General features: G+C 33.8%; 2 protein-coding genes across 2 annotated transcripts; both read right to left on the bottom strand.

Moving 5' to 3' along the window:
- Window positions 1–692: 692 nt before the first annotated feature.
- On the bottom strand, window positions 693–5,402 carry LOC120250701 (zinc finger CCCH domain-containing protein 13). Its single transcript, XM_039259536.1, has 8 exons — window positions 4,776–5,402; window positions 3,696–3,741; window positions 3,078–3,127; window positions 2,955–2,996; window positions 2,283–2,396; window positions 1,346–1,424; window positions 1,071–1,142; window positions 693–976 (listed from the first exon to the last, which is right to left on the bottom strand). The coding sequence occupies exons 1-8, from the start codon at window positions 5,315–5,317 to the stop codon at window positions 929–931; spliced, it is 993 nt and encodes a 330-aa protein (XP_039115470.1). The 5' UTR covers window positions 5,318–5,402; the 3' UTR covers window positions 693–928.
- Window positions 5,403–13,342: 7,940 nt separating this feature from the next.
- On the bottom strand, window positions 13,343–15,757 carry LOC120250649 (pentatricopeptide repeat-containing protein At4g21705, mitochondrial-like). The gene is made up of 2 exons (XM_039259476.1): window positions 15,424–15,757; window positions 13,343–14,864 (listed from the first exon to the last, which is right to left on the bottom strand). Exons 1-2 carry the CDS (start codon window positions 15,724–15,726, stop codon window positions 13,608–13,610), a joined length of 1,560 nt encoding a protein of 519 aa, XP_039115410.1. The 5' UTR covers window positions 15,727–15,757; the 3' UTR covers window positions 13,343–13,607.
- Between the last annotated feature and the right edge of the window lie 6,264 nt (window positions 15,758–22,021).

The following is a 22,021-nucleotide window of genomic DNA, read 5'->3' as shown; positions in this document are numbered from 1 at the left end:
TGGCTGTTTATGTGAGACAGGCATTATGATTTTTTGGGTTTAATTATGTAACTGCAAGTTGGTATGTTTCTCTAAAGAACTTGTTTTTTTATTCCTATTTGTCCTTCTTGATGCTTGATCCTCGAAAGTTCTAAAAGGAAAATTATGGTTTAGTTTAAGGTGTGTGTTGATTATTTTACTGGGGGTTTAAATGACCCTTAACAGAAATTAAAGTCCAAGAGGATAAAGATTAACGAAAAAGAAAACAATCAAAACAAAAATGAGGGATTCTCTCAAACGTTCCCTCTAACAAGTAAGATGATTCTTATAGTTTGCTTTAATAGCATGAAGGATTTGTTTTGAGTAGCATTTGGTTGATGAAGCTTGAAGTGCATTCAAGTCTAGATCCAGAACCAGATACAAGTTGGTTGAGATACAGGATTCATATGATCAAGATCAATCAAGAGAATTGTTTACTGAAATAGTCTTTTTTTTTTCCTTTCTAGTTATAACTAAACACAGGAACTTGACCAGCTCTTAATTATAATCAATCTTAATTTGTGAAGAAAATATAGACTATTCAAAGAATGGTAAAGCTTAGAATTCATTTTAACACCGTTAAGACAGGTATTCAATTGAACGACAAAAAGTACTAGTTTTATGATCATCAACTTCTCTTATCCCCGCTCACTGTTCAGTGCTGTGCATGCAAATACTCAAAACCAACCAACAAATTTCTTAAATACCAAACATAGTTCATAACTGTGATAATAATATTTAGATATATTTCTCATAAACAAAGATGAGTTACTGTTAACAGATTACAAAATCCCCAATAGCCAATGCTCACGACAACGACGAGCTCGCTCAGATCATATGGGTTCAAAGTGCATACCTCGAATACTTGGGTGAAATGATGTTACTTGTACTAGCTTATATATATGATCTTTCACATAGCAACATCTGGATCTAATCTTCTCTGGATTGCATTGGCAGCCTAGTATTAAACAAGAGGATAAAAGTTTCAAGAATTCCTTCTGATCAAACAGCCAAAAACTTAAGAGATTATATAAATAAGAACCAAGGCACACCTCAAGATTTCCGACCCTGTATTGATAGACCATCTCTTCCCGCAATCGGGCTTGCTCCTTCATTGCTTGTGCCTAACAAATTAAATGAAGTGAAAATCATATCTTCCACAGAAATGCTCCAAGAAATATCAGTTCTCATATATTTAATGTTTTTCTCTCCTGAAAACATGAACTTCGTATATAGATATAAATATGACAATATATATATATATATATCTATATGTCATTTGGAATCTTAAATGAAATAGGAGAGAGTGATCCTGAACAAAGTTTACCATTCCACTTTGCATATTATGCTTCAAAACTTCTATTTCTTCTTCCTTTTGCTTCTCACGGGCTCTTAGCAATTCTTGCCTGCAAGCAATTTTAGCTCCAACATAATACTTTTGAATATGGGAAAAGACAGACAGTAGGGCACCAACCTAAGAAATTGAGGTATACAACTTCTCTAAATGGCAATAGCACATCACCAGAATGTTCAGTGTTAATATTTAGAATTCAGTTTTTTCTATTTAAATTTCATCAAGTCTATCAATCAGTTGTTTCTTTGTTTTCTCTACGGCAATGGAACATGCTGAAGTGAAGGTTACATTTTGCAGAGGAAACATCAATCATTAATTAAAATCATGGCCTTTAAAAGAATGCACATAGTAAGCTATCTGAAAAGCATTAACCAAACATCACAAAATAGTTGCCATCAATAAGCAAACTCATCAAACATTCAAATATTTGAATCCAGACACAAAACTGTAATTCTTACATGAGCAGCAAAACCTATGCAGTTAAACTACCTAATATAAGTCACCCAATGACCATAGAATACTTGATGTCACGGTAGGTAAAACTTGATTAGCTATCTATATGCATTTCAATGTCAAATTGAAAAGGAATAGAATATTCGCTAGCGAAAGGTCGGGGACCAATTAAAATGGATCAATAGTGATGGGATGAGAAAAAGAAGCAGTCACTATTAGTGACTTGATATGGAGTGGTTGAAGAGCCCTGACGAGCCAATAATGTCTCAAATTTCAAGCATCAAATCCTGCAGACCTAAGTGATCATTAATTATGATCAAGTGGCAACTAAAAATAATAATAAGACACTTTCATACTGGGAAGAATTTGCAAATGTTCTTTTAATATATTTCAGTTTACTAAGAATGACAAGTACAATATGCTGATTTGAGAGGGAAGATCACAAAGAATTACATACCGGCGTTGTTCCTCATCATTGAAAACTGTGCGCTCTGCCACTGATTCCTTCTTATAACCTTTTTTTATTTCTTTCTCCATCTTATGCTTGTGGTAGGCATCTAAATCATAATATCTGCAAGCACAGCAAGCAGATATTGTCAAAGAAGATATGCTTACACAACTTTTAATATACAGCATAGAATATTCATCACATTGTATGTCCTGTAGTTTGCAGGGAAAACAGCAAAAGGTAGTAGAACCACATTCAAACTTTATATTATAACAAAAATTGAATTGCATAGGAAGCAAGAGGGTGGTTAGTTGGAAGAATTGGTAACATGTAGCAAAGCTAAAAGAAATTATCTCAGTAACACTCATGAAAAGAAATTTCCCAAAAAAAATATAGGAAAAGAAAATAATCCGCCATGGCTGTACAAGATCCTGCACATTCTATAAGATTAAGAAAGCCAACTGATAAGAATAATTATTGGCAAAGTCTACTTCCTAAAAAGAAGATTGGATGGAAAAGGTGTAGCCTGTTGCGAGATACTGTTGGAAGGCATGGAAGGGTCATGAGCCATCAAGAGAGAAAGAAAAATAATGTACCCAAAAACCAGATGAAAGCCATGAATGCAAATTCATTCATTAAAAGAGACAGGTTTGAATGGCAAGCATGAAAATATGGCCTTACTTTTTTGATGGAAAAGTTGCAGTATTATGATCCTCCATGAATCTGTTTACATATCAATAACAGCTTCAGTATCGGAATGGTACCTAGGAAAATAAATGCAAAATTCTCAACCATGTGTCTTACTCTTTAAACATTTGCTTCTCCTCCCAATTGGCTAATGATTCCAAGTTTACCTGCAGTTTTAACCTGATAGTGTTACAATCCCCAATTCAGCATGATAAGGAGCACAAAAATGGTATGGCCAAAAGAATATTTTTCGTGTTGTTTGACAAATCCAAATAATGTACCAGAATACAAGATATATAAAAAATCGATGCCTACATGATAGTTTGTTGAAGACATTTGATATATGATATTAATTTACAAAATCACCAAAAAATCACTAGAAGCAAAAATGATAACTAAAGATTTAAAGACTGCATAACCTACAAATAAAACTAAAACCTAAGAACTAACAGAGAACAATTTCAAGCATTTTCAAGGCTCAATAGGCATCAATTTTTCCAAACACGACATTAGCACAATTATGAGGTCAATATATTTGGGATGATTTTCAAGAGAGAACATATATGCATATAAATACTAGCTTTTCCTTCCAAGGAAAGATCAAAACACACAACAAAGTTATGTTTGACAACACTCTGTCCATTGCAGTTGGGAAAAAGATCTATGAGATATCCATTTCCTCAAATAGGAAAAATAAGGCTTACTCATCTGCAGGAATTTGATTAATGAAATTACCTTTTTAACCTCAGCTAACCATGCAGTGAACTCTGGCCGTTTATTCCTAAAAACAGGTAGAGAAAAAAAGGGTAAATGCTAATATAAATGCCCAATTTTTTGTAAAAAAAGGGAGGCAAAATATTAGCCATCAAGGCAAGGCTGCTCATGGCATTTAGCTCCATAGAAGATGCAAAACACAGACATTTTTTTTACCTTTACAATAGAACGTAATTGCAACAAAAATATGAATGGAGTTACATATTAGGTATGGATGAGTTGTAAGGACAAGACAATCTCCACCTAAAGAACTCGCTCATTTCACTGAAACATGTAAAAGCTTTATATTCACTTAACATTGCAAGTTGATAGAACAAACATTAATGCAACAAGCAAACAACAAAAAAGTGAAAAACACCTAAAAAAAAAATCAAGTTTGTAGATTTATACCACAGCAAGAGGTCTCCCAGAAAGACAACCAATGAAAAATGGAACAATTAAAAACAGTTTTAAGCTAGGCCAAACTGACCACAGTAAAAAATACAAAGACCTGATTGAAGTTTTAGACATTTATATCACATCAAGAGGTAGCACAATATGGCAATAGCAAACATAATATTTTCAAGCATGACCAAGATAATCAAAGTGAGAAACATATTGTTAGTTAGCAAGACAGGTTCAAACATGACCAAGCTGATGAGAGTTTCCAAGTTCACAAAAAGATTCAGAGAGGTACCACAAGCTATTGTTTTTCAGGCATGCGCAACCCAATCAAAGTCAGAATTCAAAGAGCCTACTCAATTTTGAACCTTGCTGGAGTCAATCAAAGTAAAACTACAATGAAAAGCAGTTCCAAACATGACCAAGCTAATGAGGCTTCCTAAGTTTGCAAAAAAAAAAATATAAATTTTGCACTTTTACACCACTCCAAAAGGCACCACAATGAAACAACCGACAAAAAAAAAAGAACAAATAGAACAGTTTCAAGAGTTCTCCAGCAAATCAAAACAAAAATTCAAGCACCCGATTCAACAATTAAAAAGACAATTTTAATTCATAAAACATAGTTGGATTGTTAAAAAGACATACACAAACACTCACCACATATCGGTTTCTTTGATAACGCCATACTTCCCCCATGAATTCGTGACCGCCCCCGTCTTTCCCATACTCTTCTCTTTGTTCTTCTTCCTCTTATCTTTGTCTGCCTTCTTCCTTCTCTTCTCCTCCTTGTCTCTCTTCCTCTTCTTCTCCTTCCTCCTCTTTCTCTCCTTCTCATGCTCCCTCTCCCTCCTCCTTCTCTCCTTCCTCTTCCTCCGCCTCAACTCATCCTCACTCTCCGACCCCAACTCATCTCCACCATCCAACTCCTCCGATTCTGAATCCGTATACGAATCATAAGAAGATGACCACTCTTCCGATTCACTGGAATCTCTTCTTCCCCGACGAGAGCTACGGCTCCTCCGTTTCTTCTTATTCTTCTTCTTCTTCAACTTCCGGTCTTCCTCGGAATCACTAGAACCGCCATCACTACTGCTCTCATCCTTCTTCCTCTTCAATTTCCTATGCCGATCCCTCTTCGATTCTTCTCTTCGATCCTCTTCTCCTTGTTCGTCGATCGGTCCATTCCGATCCTTCGCCATTTTTCTAGGGTTCGAAGGACCTGGCGATCTCCGGCGACGCAATGAGAATTAAAAGCTCAATTCGAAGGATGTTTATCAGATACCAAGTGACACCAAGCCGGTGATTGTCACCGTCTCGAGATCAGCATTCGTGATGGTTTACTTCGATTTTTTCATATATACCCCTACCAAATTTTATAATATTATATTTTAATCCTTGTGAAATTTTAATTTGCGTTGATACCCTCATAAGTTTCAAATTCTTCAATACATAAAAGTAAAGGTAGAATACCCTATTTAGTCCCTCTAATATACTTTGGTCTCTCTAATATAATTTATCTTTGGGAGGTTCCTCTATTTTAATATTTGGGAAATGTAAGTCCCTCCCTCAAACAAACATTCAATTTTCCGTCTGAAGTACTGACGTGGCGATATTAACTTCAAGATATTAATAAAAAACTCCTTCGTGGGATGATTTGAACCCGATACCTAAAATAGTAGAGGGTGTCCTCATCCTCGTCCCCATCATCTTCACCCGAGAGCTGTCGTCTTCCTTGTTTCCATTCCCCAGAGGCTCTCACAATAACCCTCCCTTCCTCGAGCTTCTCACCGCTGGCAAACTCCCCACCACCACCAGCCATAGCCACTGGTGAAGCTTCACAAATCATTGTCACCAACTCTCAATCTCTCCACAACCGTAAGTGAAAGTTGACGTTCAAGCTCTACAATTCCTCCAATACTCTCAGTGGACCAGTCCCCTCTCACATCAAGTGCCTAGGTCTATGTTTTTTTCTCCTTGAATTCTTGTTCATGTCTCTGTTTTTTTTATTTTTGTGCTTGTCATCATGTTTATTATGTGCTATTTATACCTGTGTTTGTCTGGTACATGAATTTTAGGTTTGATTGTCTTTATAGCAGTGTGAAGTATGAGTAGTTATGCTCTTTGCTTTTAGGGAAGCAATTTAGGGCTTCGGTCTTTATGTCTGAGTTAGGATTTACAACCCATGATTTGTGTTAGTTTTTTTGCTGACATGCTGTTATTATAATGAGGACCACCCTTGTTTTTTTATGCCAAAACTTACATTAACCTGCTTTTCTGGCCTCAGGTTGTAATTTTTTCTAGGTTGGTAGGACCAAAATACATATAATAGAGGTGTAAATGTTCAATATGTGTAAGAGTTTGTACTCAATTAATTCATGAAACTTGTAGTATATGCTGGCCCACTCTATAATGTTGGTCAACCAAGTGCTAAATTCTAGTAGAGCTTTTAGTTCTATTTAAATTTAATTACCTTATGCAATTATTGGTCTACTTAGGTGTGGTACCACATTACACTAAATCTCCTCTAATGTAAGAGAGACATGATATTGGGTATTATAGAGTAGTTGGCTGCTCTACAAATAATTATAGTATACTTATTACTTTGGAATTACTTGTTAGGGTTATGTAGCATAACATGGCTGAATGTGCTAAATATATTGTTAAATACCATCATGGAGGATTATTGGTAAGAGAAGAGGGGCCTAAATATGTCAATGGGGAGGTGAAAGAATATGCAGTGGACCTAGATAAAATTTGCTATTTTGATTTGCTAGGAGACCTCCAAGAATTGGGTTATGACATTAAAACACTTTGGAATTATTTTACATGGATTACAATGGCACACTAAATAGTATCTTTGATGACAATGGGGTGATAGGGTTAGCTAACTAACTGAGGAAAAAAATGACAATAGAAGTTTTTGTGGAGTCACTAGGTGTTCATCATGGGAATATTCTACCAGAAGGATTATTTGGGGGTTCTACCAACACAAACGAGATGCAAATCAAGGACACTATTGTTGTTGATGATGAGAATTTTTTTTTTTGGGGGGGGGGTGATGACATACACCAGAACAATAAGAACAATGATAGTGGGAGGGAGTCAGACAATGATGATGTTAAAATGTTTGTTGATGTGCCATTTGTAGATGATAATTCTAAGTTGATGCAGAGAGGAGGCTAAGACAAAAATCAGTGAATATGTCCAACTTAAGGTTACCTTGCTAGATGATGCTATTTAGGATGATGGAGATGAAGACCGAACAATAAGAACAATGATAGTGGGAGGGAGTCGAGACAATGATGATGTTAAAATGTTTGTTGATGTGCCATTTTGTAGATGATAATTCTAAGTTGATGCGAGAGAGGAGGCTAAGACAAAAATCAGTGAATATGTCCAACTTAAGGTTACCTTGCTAGATGATGCTATTTAGGATGATGGAGATGAAGACCAGAACAATAAGAACAATGATAGTGGGAGGGAGTCAAACAATGATGATGTTAAAATGTTTGTTGATGTGCCATTTGTAGATGATAATTCTAAGTTGATGCAGAGAGGAGGCTAAGACAAAAATCAGTGAATATGTCCAACTTAAGGTTACCTTGCTAGATGATGCTATTTAGGATGATAGAGATGAAGACCAGAACAATAAGAACAATGATAGTGGGAGGGAGTCAGACAATGATGATGTTAAAATGTTTGTTGATGTGCCATTTGTAGATGATAATTCTAAGTTGATGCAGAGAGGAGGCTAAGACAAAAATCAGTGAATATGTCCAACTTAAGGTTACCTTGCTAGATGATGCTATTTAGGATGATGGAGATGAAGACATTGATGAAGAGGATGATCCAAATGGAGATGTAGGTGGGGGAGAAACCAACCAAGCTGACTGCACACATGACAAAAATCAGGTGCTGCCTAGTAGTGATATTGGGAAAGTCACACGGTATGAAAGTGGATATATTTCCTCATCAGATCCAAGGAGTTATGTTGAGACAAGTAAGGGATTATATGCTAATGATGTAAGGAGGCACAGTTCTAGTAGAAAGACTTATGATCCTAACACAGCTTTGGAAGATTTTTTCTTGGATTTAAGATTTAAAGATCTAAAGGCATTTAAGAAGGAGATAGTTGATTTCTCAAATAAGAAATATTTTGAGTTCAAATACATTAAAAATGATGCAAAGAGGGTTAGAGCTGTATGTTCTGCGAAAGGTTGCAAATGGCTGATTCTTTGCTCATGTGCAGTGCTAGGAAATTTTTTACATTGAAGCATTACATCTCAGAGCACTCTTGTTTGCTTGGTCACACTAAGAACAGAAGAGTTACAACCCTTGTCATTGCTAGAAAATTTGGAGATATAATAGCTTCCATGACATTTATCAAACCAAGGCATTTGAGGGCAATGGTGAGAAGGGAATTGGGTGTTTTCATCAATAGTAAGGTTTGTAGGAATGCCAAAGCTCTAGTCCTGTCTAGTCCTGAAAAAAAATTAAAGAACAATTTATAGAAGAATTCAAGGTGCTAAATAACTATGCAATGGAGTTGAAGGAAACAAATCCCAGGAGTTCTGCAGAAGTTATTTCCGAAAGAAAAAAAAATCCAGATGAGATGCCAACTTTCCAAAAAATTTATGTATGTCTATCAGCTCCAAGGGAAGGGTTTATTAGAGGATGTAGGAGGCTCATAGGCCTTGCTGGATGTTTCTTGAAGGGTTTAATAAAAGGCCAATTGTTGGTAACCGTTGGAAGGGATGGGAATAACCAGATGTTCCCAATAGCATGGGCGATTGTGCAGAAGGAGACAACAGAGTGAAGGCATTGGGTGGACAATTATAAGTGACATGAAGAAGGTAATAATCATTAATTTTTTTTATTCTACAGATGTGAATTTTAATTTGATGAAATGCAATTCTTTTTTTTTATGTAGGGCTTAATACATGCAGTCAATGAGGTGCTACCCTTCATTGAACACAGAATGTGTGCAAGACACATTTTGCAAGGTGCGGTAAAAAGCATCATGGGAAGGAGCTGCAGTGCCAGTTTTGGAGGGTTTCTAGATCCACCAACCAGTCTGAGGTGAAAATACATCTAGATGACATGACTAAGTTAGATGGTGGAGACCATGTTGTGAAAGACTTGCTAGATAAATAGCTAATTTCAGGTTGGTGTCAAGCTTACTTTAATGATATTGTAAAATGTGATGTTATAGACAATAATATGTCTGAAACATTTAATGGGGTTATTCTAGAATCTAAGAGTGAACCCATTATTACTATGTTAGAGGACATTATACAATATATCATGACAAGGATAGTTGTTAAGAGGGAGTATGTTAGGAAATGGACAAGTGGCTATGGGCCAAATATAGTTGCCAAAGTTAACAAAGAAAGAAAAATTAGTACAAAATGGCATGTAGAGTGGAATAGGGCTTCAAGTCATGAGGTGTACTGGGACAACCTAGTTTTACATGTAAGGGATGCATATGTTGTCAACCTAGCGGATCACAGCTGAACATGTGGAAAGTGGAACAAATCAGGAATTCCATGCCAATATGCAATGACTGCCATAGCTTTCAATGGTACAGATACAATGGACTATATTTTTGGATGGTATAGAAAAGAATTATACCTGAGGGCCTATTAATTTGCTGTGAACCTAGTTAGAGGCAGGGCATTTTGGGCAACCAGTGAAGCAGGTCCTTTACTGCCTTCTATTGCTAAGAGGATGCCTAGAAGACCACCAAAAAAAAAAGAGGGAGCCACTTGAAGTTGAAAACAAAAGCAAGAAAAGATTGACTAGGGCAGGCAGGATTTTCAAATGTAGGCTATGCAAAAAGGAAGGGCATAATATGAGAGGTTGTCCACATGGAGCCAAGGACTCCGTAAATCTTCTTATTATCCTATTCTCAGTCTAATTGTTACATGAATTCTTATTTTTATTGTGCATTTATAGGTTACCACAACTTCATATGTCCTACTACTACTACTACTACTTCATTTGCGCTAGCAAGAGTTCTAAGGGTAAGTTTTAACACATTAGTTCAACCTTTTATTCTTGTAATAAATTCAATACAAATAGTACTGAATTCTATCTTGAATTTTATGCCATTATGCCTAGGGTGTTCACACTGGTGAAGTTATAGTTGGAAGGGAAAACCAGAACTTTTCTTCCTTCATCATTGCAAATGAATTAATGGTATATATGAGCATATAATTGTATGACTATTTATATGTGTTTATGCCTTTACACTCATGGTTGACATTCTTTTATGGGTTACTATCCAGGCAAGAAGGAATGACAGGGTTGCTGGGAAGAAAAAGCCAAAACAGGCTGCAGATTTAAGCCAGCAAAGCACTTCAATTATAAGTGAAGCACCAGATTTCTTAACATAGCAAAGTACATCAAATTCATCATCTGGAGGAAATCTTGAAGCTTGCTAAAAGAAGCTGGAAAAATTTGAAGCTGGAGGAGCTGGGAACAAATCTGAAGCTAGAGGAGATTGGAAGAATTCTGTAGCAGCTAGAGAACATGAAAAAAACTCTTACTATTGATGTTTATTATGTAGTATCTAGAGTGAACTTTATATGACATTTTTGGAAAACTTGGAAAAATTATGGACAACCTGGAAAATCCTAATATATATGAAATTTTTGGATATCATCACAAAATGTTTGTAGAAAAGGATGTGTACAAAACCTTATCAAATTTCAATATGATATTATTATGTTTGAAAATTAATACTATGGATGTTTGCAATATATGATGTTTGCAATTAATTTATGGAAAGTTAGTCTAGACCAAAATCTGAAGACACAATGGCATGATTATGTAAATTCATAATTGTACAATAAAACTGGAACTTCTCAATATATACATATACATACATACATACATACATACATACATACATAAATTCATCAAAATTTGTATTTTGTCTGCAATTAAATTGATAGGGCATGATTAATAGTTGGAGAACAAAATTTGAAGTTAAAAGGGCTGCGAATTGCAATCAAATTGTGTCAAATCAACAATCTTATTTTCCGCAAATTGTTTTTTTCCTTCAACTCCATTTACATTCAAGCATTACATGCCAAAGCTTTAAAAGTTCTTCGATTACAACTAGCGAGCATTTCATCTCCAAATTGCATCAAATCAAAGTTGGCCGGCAATTCTCAAGCACTTCATGAGAGGGGATTGAAGCTTCATCGATGATTGTGGCTGCTGCTGGTGGGGAGTTAGCCAGCGGTTTGATGATGCTTGGGTAAGCTTCGGGAACCCGTGTATCCAAGTGAGAAGCTCAAGGGAGGGAGGGTTTGTTGTGGGAGCTCTCGGGGATGGAGAGAAGGAAGACGAGGGCAGGGTTCTTTGGTGAAGATGACGAGGACGAACCCATTAAGACGAGACACCCATGTAGCTTGAGGAAGGTATTGAGTTCGAATCCGAAGAGGATCCAAACATGTTAGAGAAACCTTAATATCCCCTTAATCAGCCACGAAAGAGTTTTTTTTTATTAATATCTTGAAGTTAATATCGCCACGTCAGCGCTTTAGGTGGAAAATTGAATGTCCGTTTGAGGAAGGGACTTACATTTTCCAAATGTTAAAATAGAGGGACCTTTCAGGGACAAATTATATTAGAGGGATCAAATGGACAGATTGGCTATATTAGAGGGACTAAATAGGGTATTTCACCAAAAGTTAAAGGATTTGTCCATTTGATTATGGCAACAACATCAGCGGCATAATCCTATATTTGATATTTATTGGACAGTACAAAGTTTTTATACGATTTTATATTTAATTTATTTAAATAAAAAAAATAAAAAAAATTATAAAATTACTGTAATATCTTTTTACTATTCTATGAAATTTTGTAATAAAAAATTCGTATAAAATTTTATAAACATCCAATTAAATTTCACACAGATCAAACAACATAACAACAATCTAAAAAATTAAGTAATTAGATTTGTATCTAAACGCAAAACATAATTTAAAAAACTTTAGATCCATATCCAATCAATGGTCGTTAAAATCCTAATCCAAATAAATAAATAAATAAATAAATAAATAAATAAATAAATAAATAAATAAATAAATAATTCATACCATCCAATTGCTCTGGAATAAAGAACTTGAGAAAAATACAAAAAAAAACTTCCATCTTTGTCCAAAATGAAACAAAAACCTAATTACATCAAATAAGATCAAAGGGACCGAAAAGGATGTTATATAACTTCTTCGAGTAATTGTATGTGCATATTGTAGTAGGTGAACAACGGTCCACTGCAACTCTGTCATAAATGCTTTGGTGATTACCACGTAGGTTCATTTCCACGTTGTGAAAACTAATCCTTTTGCAATATATTAGTATAATTTTAAATAGAGATAATTTTGTTATTAAATTGTCTTTTGATAACAATAAAAGTTGTCTTTTGATAAAACTGGTGTAATTTTTTTAAAAGATTTAATGTTTGGGTTTTTTTTTAATTTTTTTAATTTATTTTTTTTGATAAATTTGTGACAAGCATGTTTTTATTACGTAGAAAACCACTAGGCTATACTTTGTATCTTTATTTATTTATTTTAACAATGATTAAAAAAAAACTTTCTTCTGCAGTTGTGCCCCCAACCTACAAAAACAGGCCACAACACAACACAAATTTAACCTTTCTTGGATGCCTGAATTTCACACCACTTGATGTGATGAATAAAATAATCATATAATACGTAAAATATAATACGTAAAATGATTAAAACATCATTTTTTGTTTTGAATTTTCTCAATAAAATCTTTAAGATTATAAAAATATATATCAAGTTACAAAATTTTAAATTTCCTCACAAATGTCCTTAAAATTTTGAAAACTTACCTATAAGATAAACTGGGAGTTTTGTTTATAAAAGAGAAATTACTTTGGCCATGGAAGTGAAGTGCAAATTATTATTTTATTTATTTGGTAGAAGGATCTGATGCACATGGGTGTACAAGAAAATATTAAATTTTTAAAGGGTATAATAAAATAAATTTTCAAAATTTTTAAAGGTATACCATGAAAGATTGAATTGTTTCCGGGATCATACAGCATTTGATGTTTTCATCAGGGACAACACAGGATTTGAGATATTGAACCTTGTCGGTGCAACAAGCATAACTATTTGCAAAGTGAGCAAATTTTGAAGTAAATATGGATTTGAAAATATGGAAAATTTGGTTGAAATTTATTAAGATAAAATCAAAGCAAAACAGTTTGATCAAGCTAAAGCAGTTGTAATAACACATTTTCCTCATCTTAAAATCTTACAGCATCCTAGTAAAGTTGTAAACAGACTTCTTGTACAAGGATGATAGCATAATCAGCACAAATTAAAGTTCCTGCAAATGAATTATAAGTTTTTCAGAAACCACACTTGTCATCAGAAAACCATAGATTTACAGGAGCCATTTGTTGCATGTTTTGCAGAAGATCCATCAAATAAGCCTTAGTTAAATTGCGAGTGTGACAGGGTTAGATTTTGAGCTTAAGATCTCCTTCGTCTCTTCATTCTCGTCAATTCCATCGGCTTTCATATTCTTCAGAATCTCTTTTACCGGTTTCCCACATCTAACATTTGTCCTGATCAGTGTATGATACATAGTCCTGTTCATCGGACATGCAATTTTCAATAGATTAACAAACGTTTCAACATCATCAGGAGCACCTTCATACCCGAGCCAATGCAGTATGTCATCAATCACATGGTCCTTCGGCTCCCACCCAGCATTTGGAGCATACATACAAAGAGCATTTTTCATGCATTCATATGCCTTGCTCGTCTCCCCATTGGTTGCATATCCTGCTGCAACAATTCCCCAACTACTTGCAGGTGGTTGCTTGCCTTTCTTCAGAAAGTCATCAAGAAGTTCTTCAGCTTTCTCTATCAACCCTTTGTTGCGGTATCCTATGAGGAGAACATTAGGGACTCGAAAATCACATGCATTTCCGGATGTCTCCCACTCTTTCAACAAAATTTCGGCTTCCAGTAGGTCCCCAAGCTTCACCATTGTCCCAATCATTGTTGTATAATCCCTGTTGATAAGCTTAACACCATTCAATTTCTGAATTTCCCATATCCTCTTTATGTCTGATTTCATTTCAAGATTGCCATAAAGAGAGACCAGATGGTTGTAGCATAGCCCATTCCGTTTCTCCAGCCTCTCTTCGTATTTTTTCAAGATAGCAATGGCCTTCTCACGGAGACCTGCTTTTATGTAAATATTTGCTACAACTGAGTATGTATTCCAGTCAACAACAATTTGAGGCTGATGCTCCATTTCCTCAAACAGCTTCTCCATGCCATTAATATCAGATCTAGTACCATAAGAATTGATGCAGATTCTATAGCTGAAATTATCAGGCAGGACACCATTTTCCTTCATTTCAGCCAGCACCGAAGGAACCTTTTCATGCTGACCAGTGTTTGTATAGAGACACATGATATCATTGTAAGTGAGAGCCGAGGTAGCCAGTCCCATTTCTTTCATCTTTTGCAAATGGGACAAAGATTTCTCAACTAAACACTCTCTCACATAACAGTTCAGAAGTGCACCGTATGTCTTCTCCGTCTTGTCCCTCTCATGCATGCCATTGAAGTAACTCTCTGCAGAGGCTAATCCCCGGACCCTCCCAATCAAATCCAATACCACAGCATGGTCTCCTGGTGTAAATGGTACATGACCTTTGTCTTTCATCCACTCGGAAACCTGATTTAATATGCGACAACTTCAACAAATAAGAAAGCGTAAACTGCAAAAAAAATCACTAACTTTCAAAGATCTTTGAGCACTAACTTTCAAAACACAAACTCATAAGCATTGAAAACAAAGGTTATGGTAAATCCTTTCAAGAGGAATAAATATGCAAACACTTGCCACAATAACAATCATTCAATACTAAAAAGGCATACACTTTACTAACAACTGAACCTATTCATGATACAAGAGTTGGAAAGCCAATCTTTAGAATCTCCAACCACTACCTCACATCCAAAACACAAACACTTGGCCTCCATAATTCACTGAAAATCAAAAGCTAAACATTACAGCAAACCCAGTGTTTGTTCTCTAAGAATAGTGTAAACACTTGAACATTTATCAACAATGGAAACCATAATTTTGAGAATTTCCAACCACTTCTTCACATTCAAAACACAAGCACTTGACCACAAGAAACCACAAAACATTAAAAATCAAAATTTCCCAATGCTTGTTTTCTTAGAGGAATAAACACAAACACCAGAGACGCAACTCATTAGAGACGAACCTCGAGAGCATTACTGAACCTCCGGCGCTTTCGTAGGTCACGGACGAGCTCTCGGAGCTCCACTGGCCTAGTTCGGTTCCCATTATTGACCCATCGATCAAGCTCGGTGGCCATGTTGTTGCTTGGGTGGCCAAGAGGGTAGATCACCGACGCCAGCGTCAGGCGGCGGTTCTTGGTTTGCCCGCTGCAGTAAGGCCTGATCAGGAGAGAAGGAAACGAGGCCTCAGCTTCGCATATTCGAAGTCCGGCATGGATGAGCCGTTTCAAGGAGTCTGCGTGGCGGAAGAGAGCAGAGGACCCCATTGAAGAGGATGAAGGCTGAGAAGGTTTTGGAAAACTCAAAAACCGAACGATCAGGGTTTAAAAAGGGGTTTATTTTTTATTTTTTTTTTGGCTTGCATGCCCCTCCCAACATGAAAAATGACTTGTATGTACATATAAAAATGATATTTATCTATGCAACTTATTTGATCATTAAAAATCAACTGCAAATTTTTTCGAAAAAAATACATTATTTTTAACAGTTTATGTATTTTGACAAAATAAACGAGTAATGCTATTCCAACCGAAATACAAGACCAAACTATGTACCACCACTTTTTTCTTTCCTAATCAGTTTATAAAAACTCGAACTGATTTAAGAAAAAACACAAGAGAGGTCCAAGTAGTCTCCCTCTCTTATCCTCGGATTCCTCTCCTCCTTCTCAAATGTCAGCAGATTGATTGCAAGAGAACTTTTCATAAAGAACCATGCCGAAGTTGCATGCATGGAAATCTTTTGATCAAGCCTGTAAATGTTGCAACCCATCGTATTGCAATTTTCTGTTGAAAATTATGTACAAGTTCTATCATTCTATATCCTCCTATGTAATGTGACAAATTTTGCCTCCAAGCAAACTTTGTAAAACCACATTCGCTATTCTAAAAATGTTTATGAGGATTATAAGGATCACCAAGGCCTGTTATAGCGAAAATGGGGCCCTAGGCAAAATCATAATTTTTTTTTAATTTTTTCATTAAATAATAAATTACATAATAAAAATAAAAAATATAAATTACCATTAATAATTAAGATAAATAAAATATTAACCTGGAAAAAATCTTGAGATATCCTTCTAGTCATTTGTTTAATTAGCTGCAATGCATAAAAAAAAGAAGAGAAAATCAATTAAAGTTCACTTTTCTTGTCTTTTAAGATGCAAAATTATCAATTAAATTTTGATGTTCTAGTTGTGATAGCAAAATTTTATCAATAGAAATGATGGTCAATCCATTTAATCTTTCTTGTGACATAGTTGACCTTAAAAATGATTTTATTAACTTTAATTTTGAAAAACTTCTTTCTGTTAAAGCAATAGTAATAAGTATAGTTAATATTCTATAAGCAATTCAAGCATTTGGAAATGAGTTTGATGTTTGTTTAAAATTAAGAACATACAGTGGTGATTGTGTCTCCTTTTGGAAAACTTCTTTCAAAACTTATAACTCAGAAAATAAATCCAAGCCATAAATATCAAAAGATGTGTCTTGTTTTAAAAAAACCTTCAAGATTGAGACAACATACCTTCAATTGATTATCATCTAAAATCTTTAACTTTTTGTAAATCATGCAGAAAACCAAAGACATCTTCCTATATTTTGAATTGTTCAAATTTACTCTTAAAAGAAGAAATTGCTTGATCAATTACACGAGTAAAACAATTAGTTATAAAATCATCTTTTGGCAAATGTGTTACCTCATTAGTATCATTTTTCTCAAATTGTTTTTTTCTATGAATAATTCTTTTTTTTACGAAATACAGGTTGTATATTCATTTGAATAGTTATTTCTTTAGCTGAAATTAATGTTGTTGCAAATCTATCTTCTCTATAATTTTTAAGAAATGCAAGAAAAACTTTTAATTGATTAATAGTAATATCAATTTGCATGTCTTTGGCTTGTAAGATTTTACTAACAATATTAACAACAAATAACAAATCATACCAAATAACCATGCCCACCAAATATTCAAAGTTTTCAAGCTTGTATATAGCCAAACAATTAGCTTCACTATTTGTTTTGGGATCATCACTAACTTTTGCTAACTCAAGTAAAGCATCTCTTATTTCAGGAGCTTGAAACCTAATTGCTTTCACACTTTCAATACGACTCTCCCAACGAGGTTGTGATAGTGGCTTAACAGTTAAACTAGGAACATGATCTTTTAAAATTTTTCTTTTTTTTTTTCGTGGAAGAGGAAAAAATTGAATAAATACGTTGTAAAACTCCGAAAAATATAATATCTTTTGGACAACAATTAGCCATATCAGAAAGTAACAAATTAAGTTAATGACAACCACATGGTGTATAAAAAGCTTTAGAATTGATATCAAGCATTCGTTTTTGTACACCTTGATGTTTTCCCTCATGTTAGACCCATTATCGTATCCTTGTCCCCTTATATCATTAATATTAAGATCAAGCTTTTTCATTATATTCATGAGTTCCTCAAAAATTCCTTTTCTAGTTGTATCATCCACTTTTAAAAATTCTATAAAATATTCTTCTATTTTAATTTGAACTGATGAAACATATACACAACTTAATATGAGAGACATTTGCTCTTGATGACTTACATCAGGAGTGCAATCAAGTATATTATATAAATATTTTGCTTGTCTAATTTTATTCACAATTGTCATTTTTATTTCATTTGATAATAAATCAATCAATTCATTTTGTATTTTATGCCCAAGATAATGATCATGTATTTCATTAGCTTGAATACATCTAACATGCTCTTGCATCACTGGATCAAATTTTGCAATCATTTCAATAAAACTTAAAAAAATTACATTACTATCCTCATAAATTTTTTCATTTGACCCTCAGAATGCCAAATTATTTTTTGCTAGAGTTTTCACAACCGCAATAATTCTCAATAATACATTTCTCCAATGTTCTTTTTCTCTATTGATTTGATCTTGCAATTTTTTATCAATTGTTTTTTTCCTTTTGTAATCTTACCTCTAATTCTATTGAAGCAGTCATATGAATAATATGTTCATTAGATGTTTCATGTTGCTTGAGTCTAGCACTAAGATTTTTCCAATCATTGCAACCATCATTAACTAGTTGAGAACTTAATAAATTTGAAAATAACTTGCAACAAAAACAAAATTCTTTATCTAATTTCTTTGAATAAATTAGCCATTTTCTATCATGTCTTTCTCCACTTAGCAATTTTCGAGTGTAATGTATAATAGAAAAATGTCGAGAGTTCTCATCTTTCGAAAAATCTGTATTACTAGTTATATCTCTAATAGGTCGCTTTTTTAACAATTAAATCTCTCAAGTTAGAATTAACATTCTTCCAATTTCCTAAATTATATAAATCTAATTCTATTTGTGAAGATAGTTCATTTTGACATTCATTATTTTCCATATGAAATGTTATTTCTTCATTCTTTTCACTAGAAATTGAAGGACTCTCAATATTGTCACTATTGTGAAGATTTTATTCTTTGCATGTTTCCTCTACATCCAACACATTATAATGAATTGATTTATTTTCTAAATTTTCATTACATGTAATATTTTGTTTACTACTAGTAACAAATTTTTCAAGTGCACCTTTTTGAGATTGAATTAACTCGTCTATTTTCTTTCTTATTTTTCCGTTTCTCATATCCAAAATCATATTTTTTAGCAGACATTCTAACAAAAATAAATAATAAAAGATAACAAAAGTAATAAAATTATGAAAAAAGAAAAAGAAACAACTGAATGAAGTAACACTTTTTTTAATCGTTCGACAATCCCTGTAAAAAAATAAAAATAAAACCAATTAACTACTTGACATAGTAAAAATAAGAAACAATGCATATAAAATATAAACAATATTTAAATTAAATAAAATTGAAACAATACCTCTTTTCCTTGTAGAAATTGATATTGATTACAATTGATGAAAATGTTTGATTGAGATTGATAACACTATGAAATATAAGGATTTCGACACCAAGAGCAAATAAGGTTTTTTTTTTTTTTAAACAATGGTATGTTTAACCCCTTAAATAGAAGTGGAGAGGCTTTGTTTCGTTGTTTTTGTTTTTTGTTTAAATACAACAATAACATTAGAATAGTAACATTAGATTCAAGTCCCAATATTAACTTTATTAATATATTATAGAGCCATCATAAATAACATAAAACCAAATTTATTATAAAATTTATAGTTTGGAAAAACTTAAAGATCATAACTATATTGTAACGTTAGAACCAAGTGGTCCAAGTCCCAATATTAACTTCATTAATCCATTAATAGATTATAATGCAACCAAATTTATTACATCTTGATATATCATGAATCAATTAAGATAAATTTTATAGTTTAAAAAAATTTTAAATTTCAAGATCATAACTATGTGGATAGATATTAGATAATAATAAATAAAATTTTTAAATATAATTAAAAAAATTATGGGGCCCTATTATAAGAATAAAATTTATCAGATATTAATCATAAATTAAATTTTATTATTTAAAAATAGTTAAAATTTCATGAGATAAGATAATAATAATTAATAAGTTTAAATATATATTTTTTTAAAAAAAATAAAAATCTTGGGCCCCTAGAAAATCTAGGGGCCCTAGGCATTGGCCTTGGTCGCCTATGGCTAGGGCCGGGCCTAGGATCACTAAACATTCAATAAGGCAAGTATTGAATCAAAGGCAAGCATGCCACAATAATCATATCATCAAAAAAATGTCTATCCAAAAACTTTTTCCTTCTGCTTCAAATGGTGACAAGATACAAATGTAATGAAATCTCAATGTAAACAACATGAAAAGAGTCGGCTATCTTTCTCAAATCCTTATAATGTCTATTAGAGCTAGGCTCTATATTTGGCATCATTTGACATATGTCAATAGTGAAGTGGCAATTGAAGATGATGTGACAAAGCGTGATGACGTGACAACAATGATAAGGTAGCATGATGATGTGGCAACTCAAGATGATGTGACTAGAGATGACATGAAGATATTAAGCTATCTTTGGAGGAGTTATTTTTAGCAAGACAAATCAACTTGGAGGATCTCTCTTGAAGTGCAAGCAATGACCATATGTAGACATATCTATATTTGGCAAGTGAATCAAGCTTAGGAGATCAACTACATAGAAACCAAGATTTCATTAAAGCTAAGGTAACAAAAGCTATATGGAGGCATAAATCATAAAAATCCTAGTAACCAACCTATGATAAGGCTAATTGAAAATTGAAGCTATTTATGGGCCGAGCTATTTGAAGACACAACTATTCATGTGGAGAATATTAAAAAACTAAGCTTGGATGAATAGAAGATCAAGTTTGGTAACAAAGAAGATTGCGAAGACCAAACTTGGATGAATGAAGATCAAGTTTGGAAACTTGAAGATTGAAGATCATGTTTGGAAAGATCATAAAAACTAAACTTGGATGACTTGGAGATCAAGTTTAATAAAAGATTTGAAATCATTAAAGATCCTTTAAAGACTATCTTTGGTATGATAGAGACGGCCATGATGGTGAGACCCTTGTGAGAGTATTGCTGATAAGGACGTGAGGAGGCAAGCTAGTTGCTTGCAGGTCAAAATCAGGAGGATTTGACTAAATCAACGCAGACTTGGATACAGTTAGGAGGACTGGAGGCGTCTGGAGGTCGCATTATAACGGAAGCTGTAACGTAGTCAAGGTTAGCAGGTGGGCCACATTGCAAGCATGGTTATAACAGAAGTTACAATGTCTAAGTTTGGAATGTATCTAATTTAGTAGCCGCGGAGATTCTAAAAGAGGAAGGTGCTATATGTGGGATATTGAGACATCTATATAAGAGAATATACTTTGAGATTCAGGATAAGCCACCAGAGAGACCCAAGTGTGTGGGTAAGAAATAGTGGGCATCAGGGAAAGCCATTCTATTCCAATAATATATACAGTCATCCTCATATTCGTTTAAATGTCTAGAATTTCACATATAAACCAATATCATAGATAGCCTTCAAATAAATTAAAATATCAATTTAATACGATATAACCATGAAACCATATGTGACATATCATTCTGTCCACGTCTAGGAAAAATATATGGATCTTAGAATAAAAACCATCTAGGACAAATATATGGATCTTAGAATAAAAACCACTTTCATAGTCACCACTGCCAAAAACATAAGAACAGAGCTTCTTAAATCATTCCAATTCTATAATATAGGTATAATCATAACCATATTCATTCATACTTTCATGGTTTCACATAAAAACTAATACCATTGGAAACCATTCCACTAATTGATTCAAACATTGATTTAATGTGATAAAGCCGTAAAATAGTTTCAACAAATGATTAAACATTTAAATATCCTATTACAATTGTGCATTCAACTTAGCCCACTCATAAACTTAGGCAAGAAAATACCCTGCGAGAGATACTCCTTCGCCAATTTCTTGGTTCGAGCTGAGCTTTCACCACCTAACCAAAACACAACCACACGCACCCCCAAAAGCCAACAAGAAGAATAAGCAAGAGAAATTACAAGTGAAACCCTAAGCTTAACCATACAATTCAACCCTAAAC

The sequence above is a fragment of the Dioscorea cayenensis genome, chromosome 19, assembly GCF_009730915.1.
Source record: "Dioscorea cayenensis subsp. rotundata cultivar TDr96_F1 chromosome 19, TDr96_F1_v2_PseudoChromosome.rev07_lg8_w22 25.fasta, whole genome shotgun sequence".
NCBI classification, from domain to species: domain Eukaryota; kingdom Viridiplantae; phylum Streptophyta; class Magnoliopsida; order Dioscoreales; family Dioscoreaceae; genus Dioscorea; species Dioscorea cayenensis.
Note: the sequence above shows the minus strand (reverse complement) of the source record. Positions and strands in the feature narration are given on the sequence as shown.

What these genes read in the sequence shown, in the direction of transcription:
- LOC120250701 (XM_039259536.1), bottom strand. Translation starts at nt 5,317, where the DNA reads ATGGCGAAGGATCGGAATGGACCGATCGACGAACAAGGAGAAGAGGAT. An exon ending in GGTTAGCTGAGGTTAAAAAG is followed by an intron (nt 3,128 to 3,695) that starts GTAATTTCATTA and finishes TTAAAACTGCAG; the next exon opens with GTAAACTTGGAATCATTAGC. An exon ending in GAGAAGCAAATGTTTAAAGA is followed by an intron (nt 2,997 to 3,077) that starts GTAAGACACATG and finishes ATATGTAAACAG; the next exon opens with ATTCATGGAGGATCATAATA.
- LOC120250649 (XM_039259476.1), bottom strand. Translation starts at nt 15,726, where the DNA reads ATGGGGTCCTCTGCTCTCTTCCGCCACGCAGACTCCTTGAAACGGCTC. An exon ending in GGTTCAGTAATGCTCTCGAG is followed by an intron (nt 14,865 to 15,423) that starts GTTCGTCTCTAA and finishes ATATTAAATCAG; the next exon opens with GTTTCCGAGTGGATGAAAGA.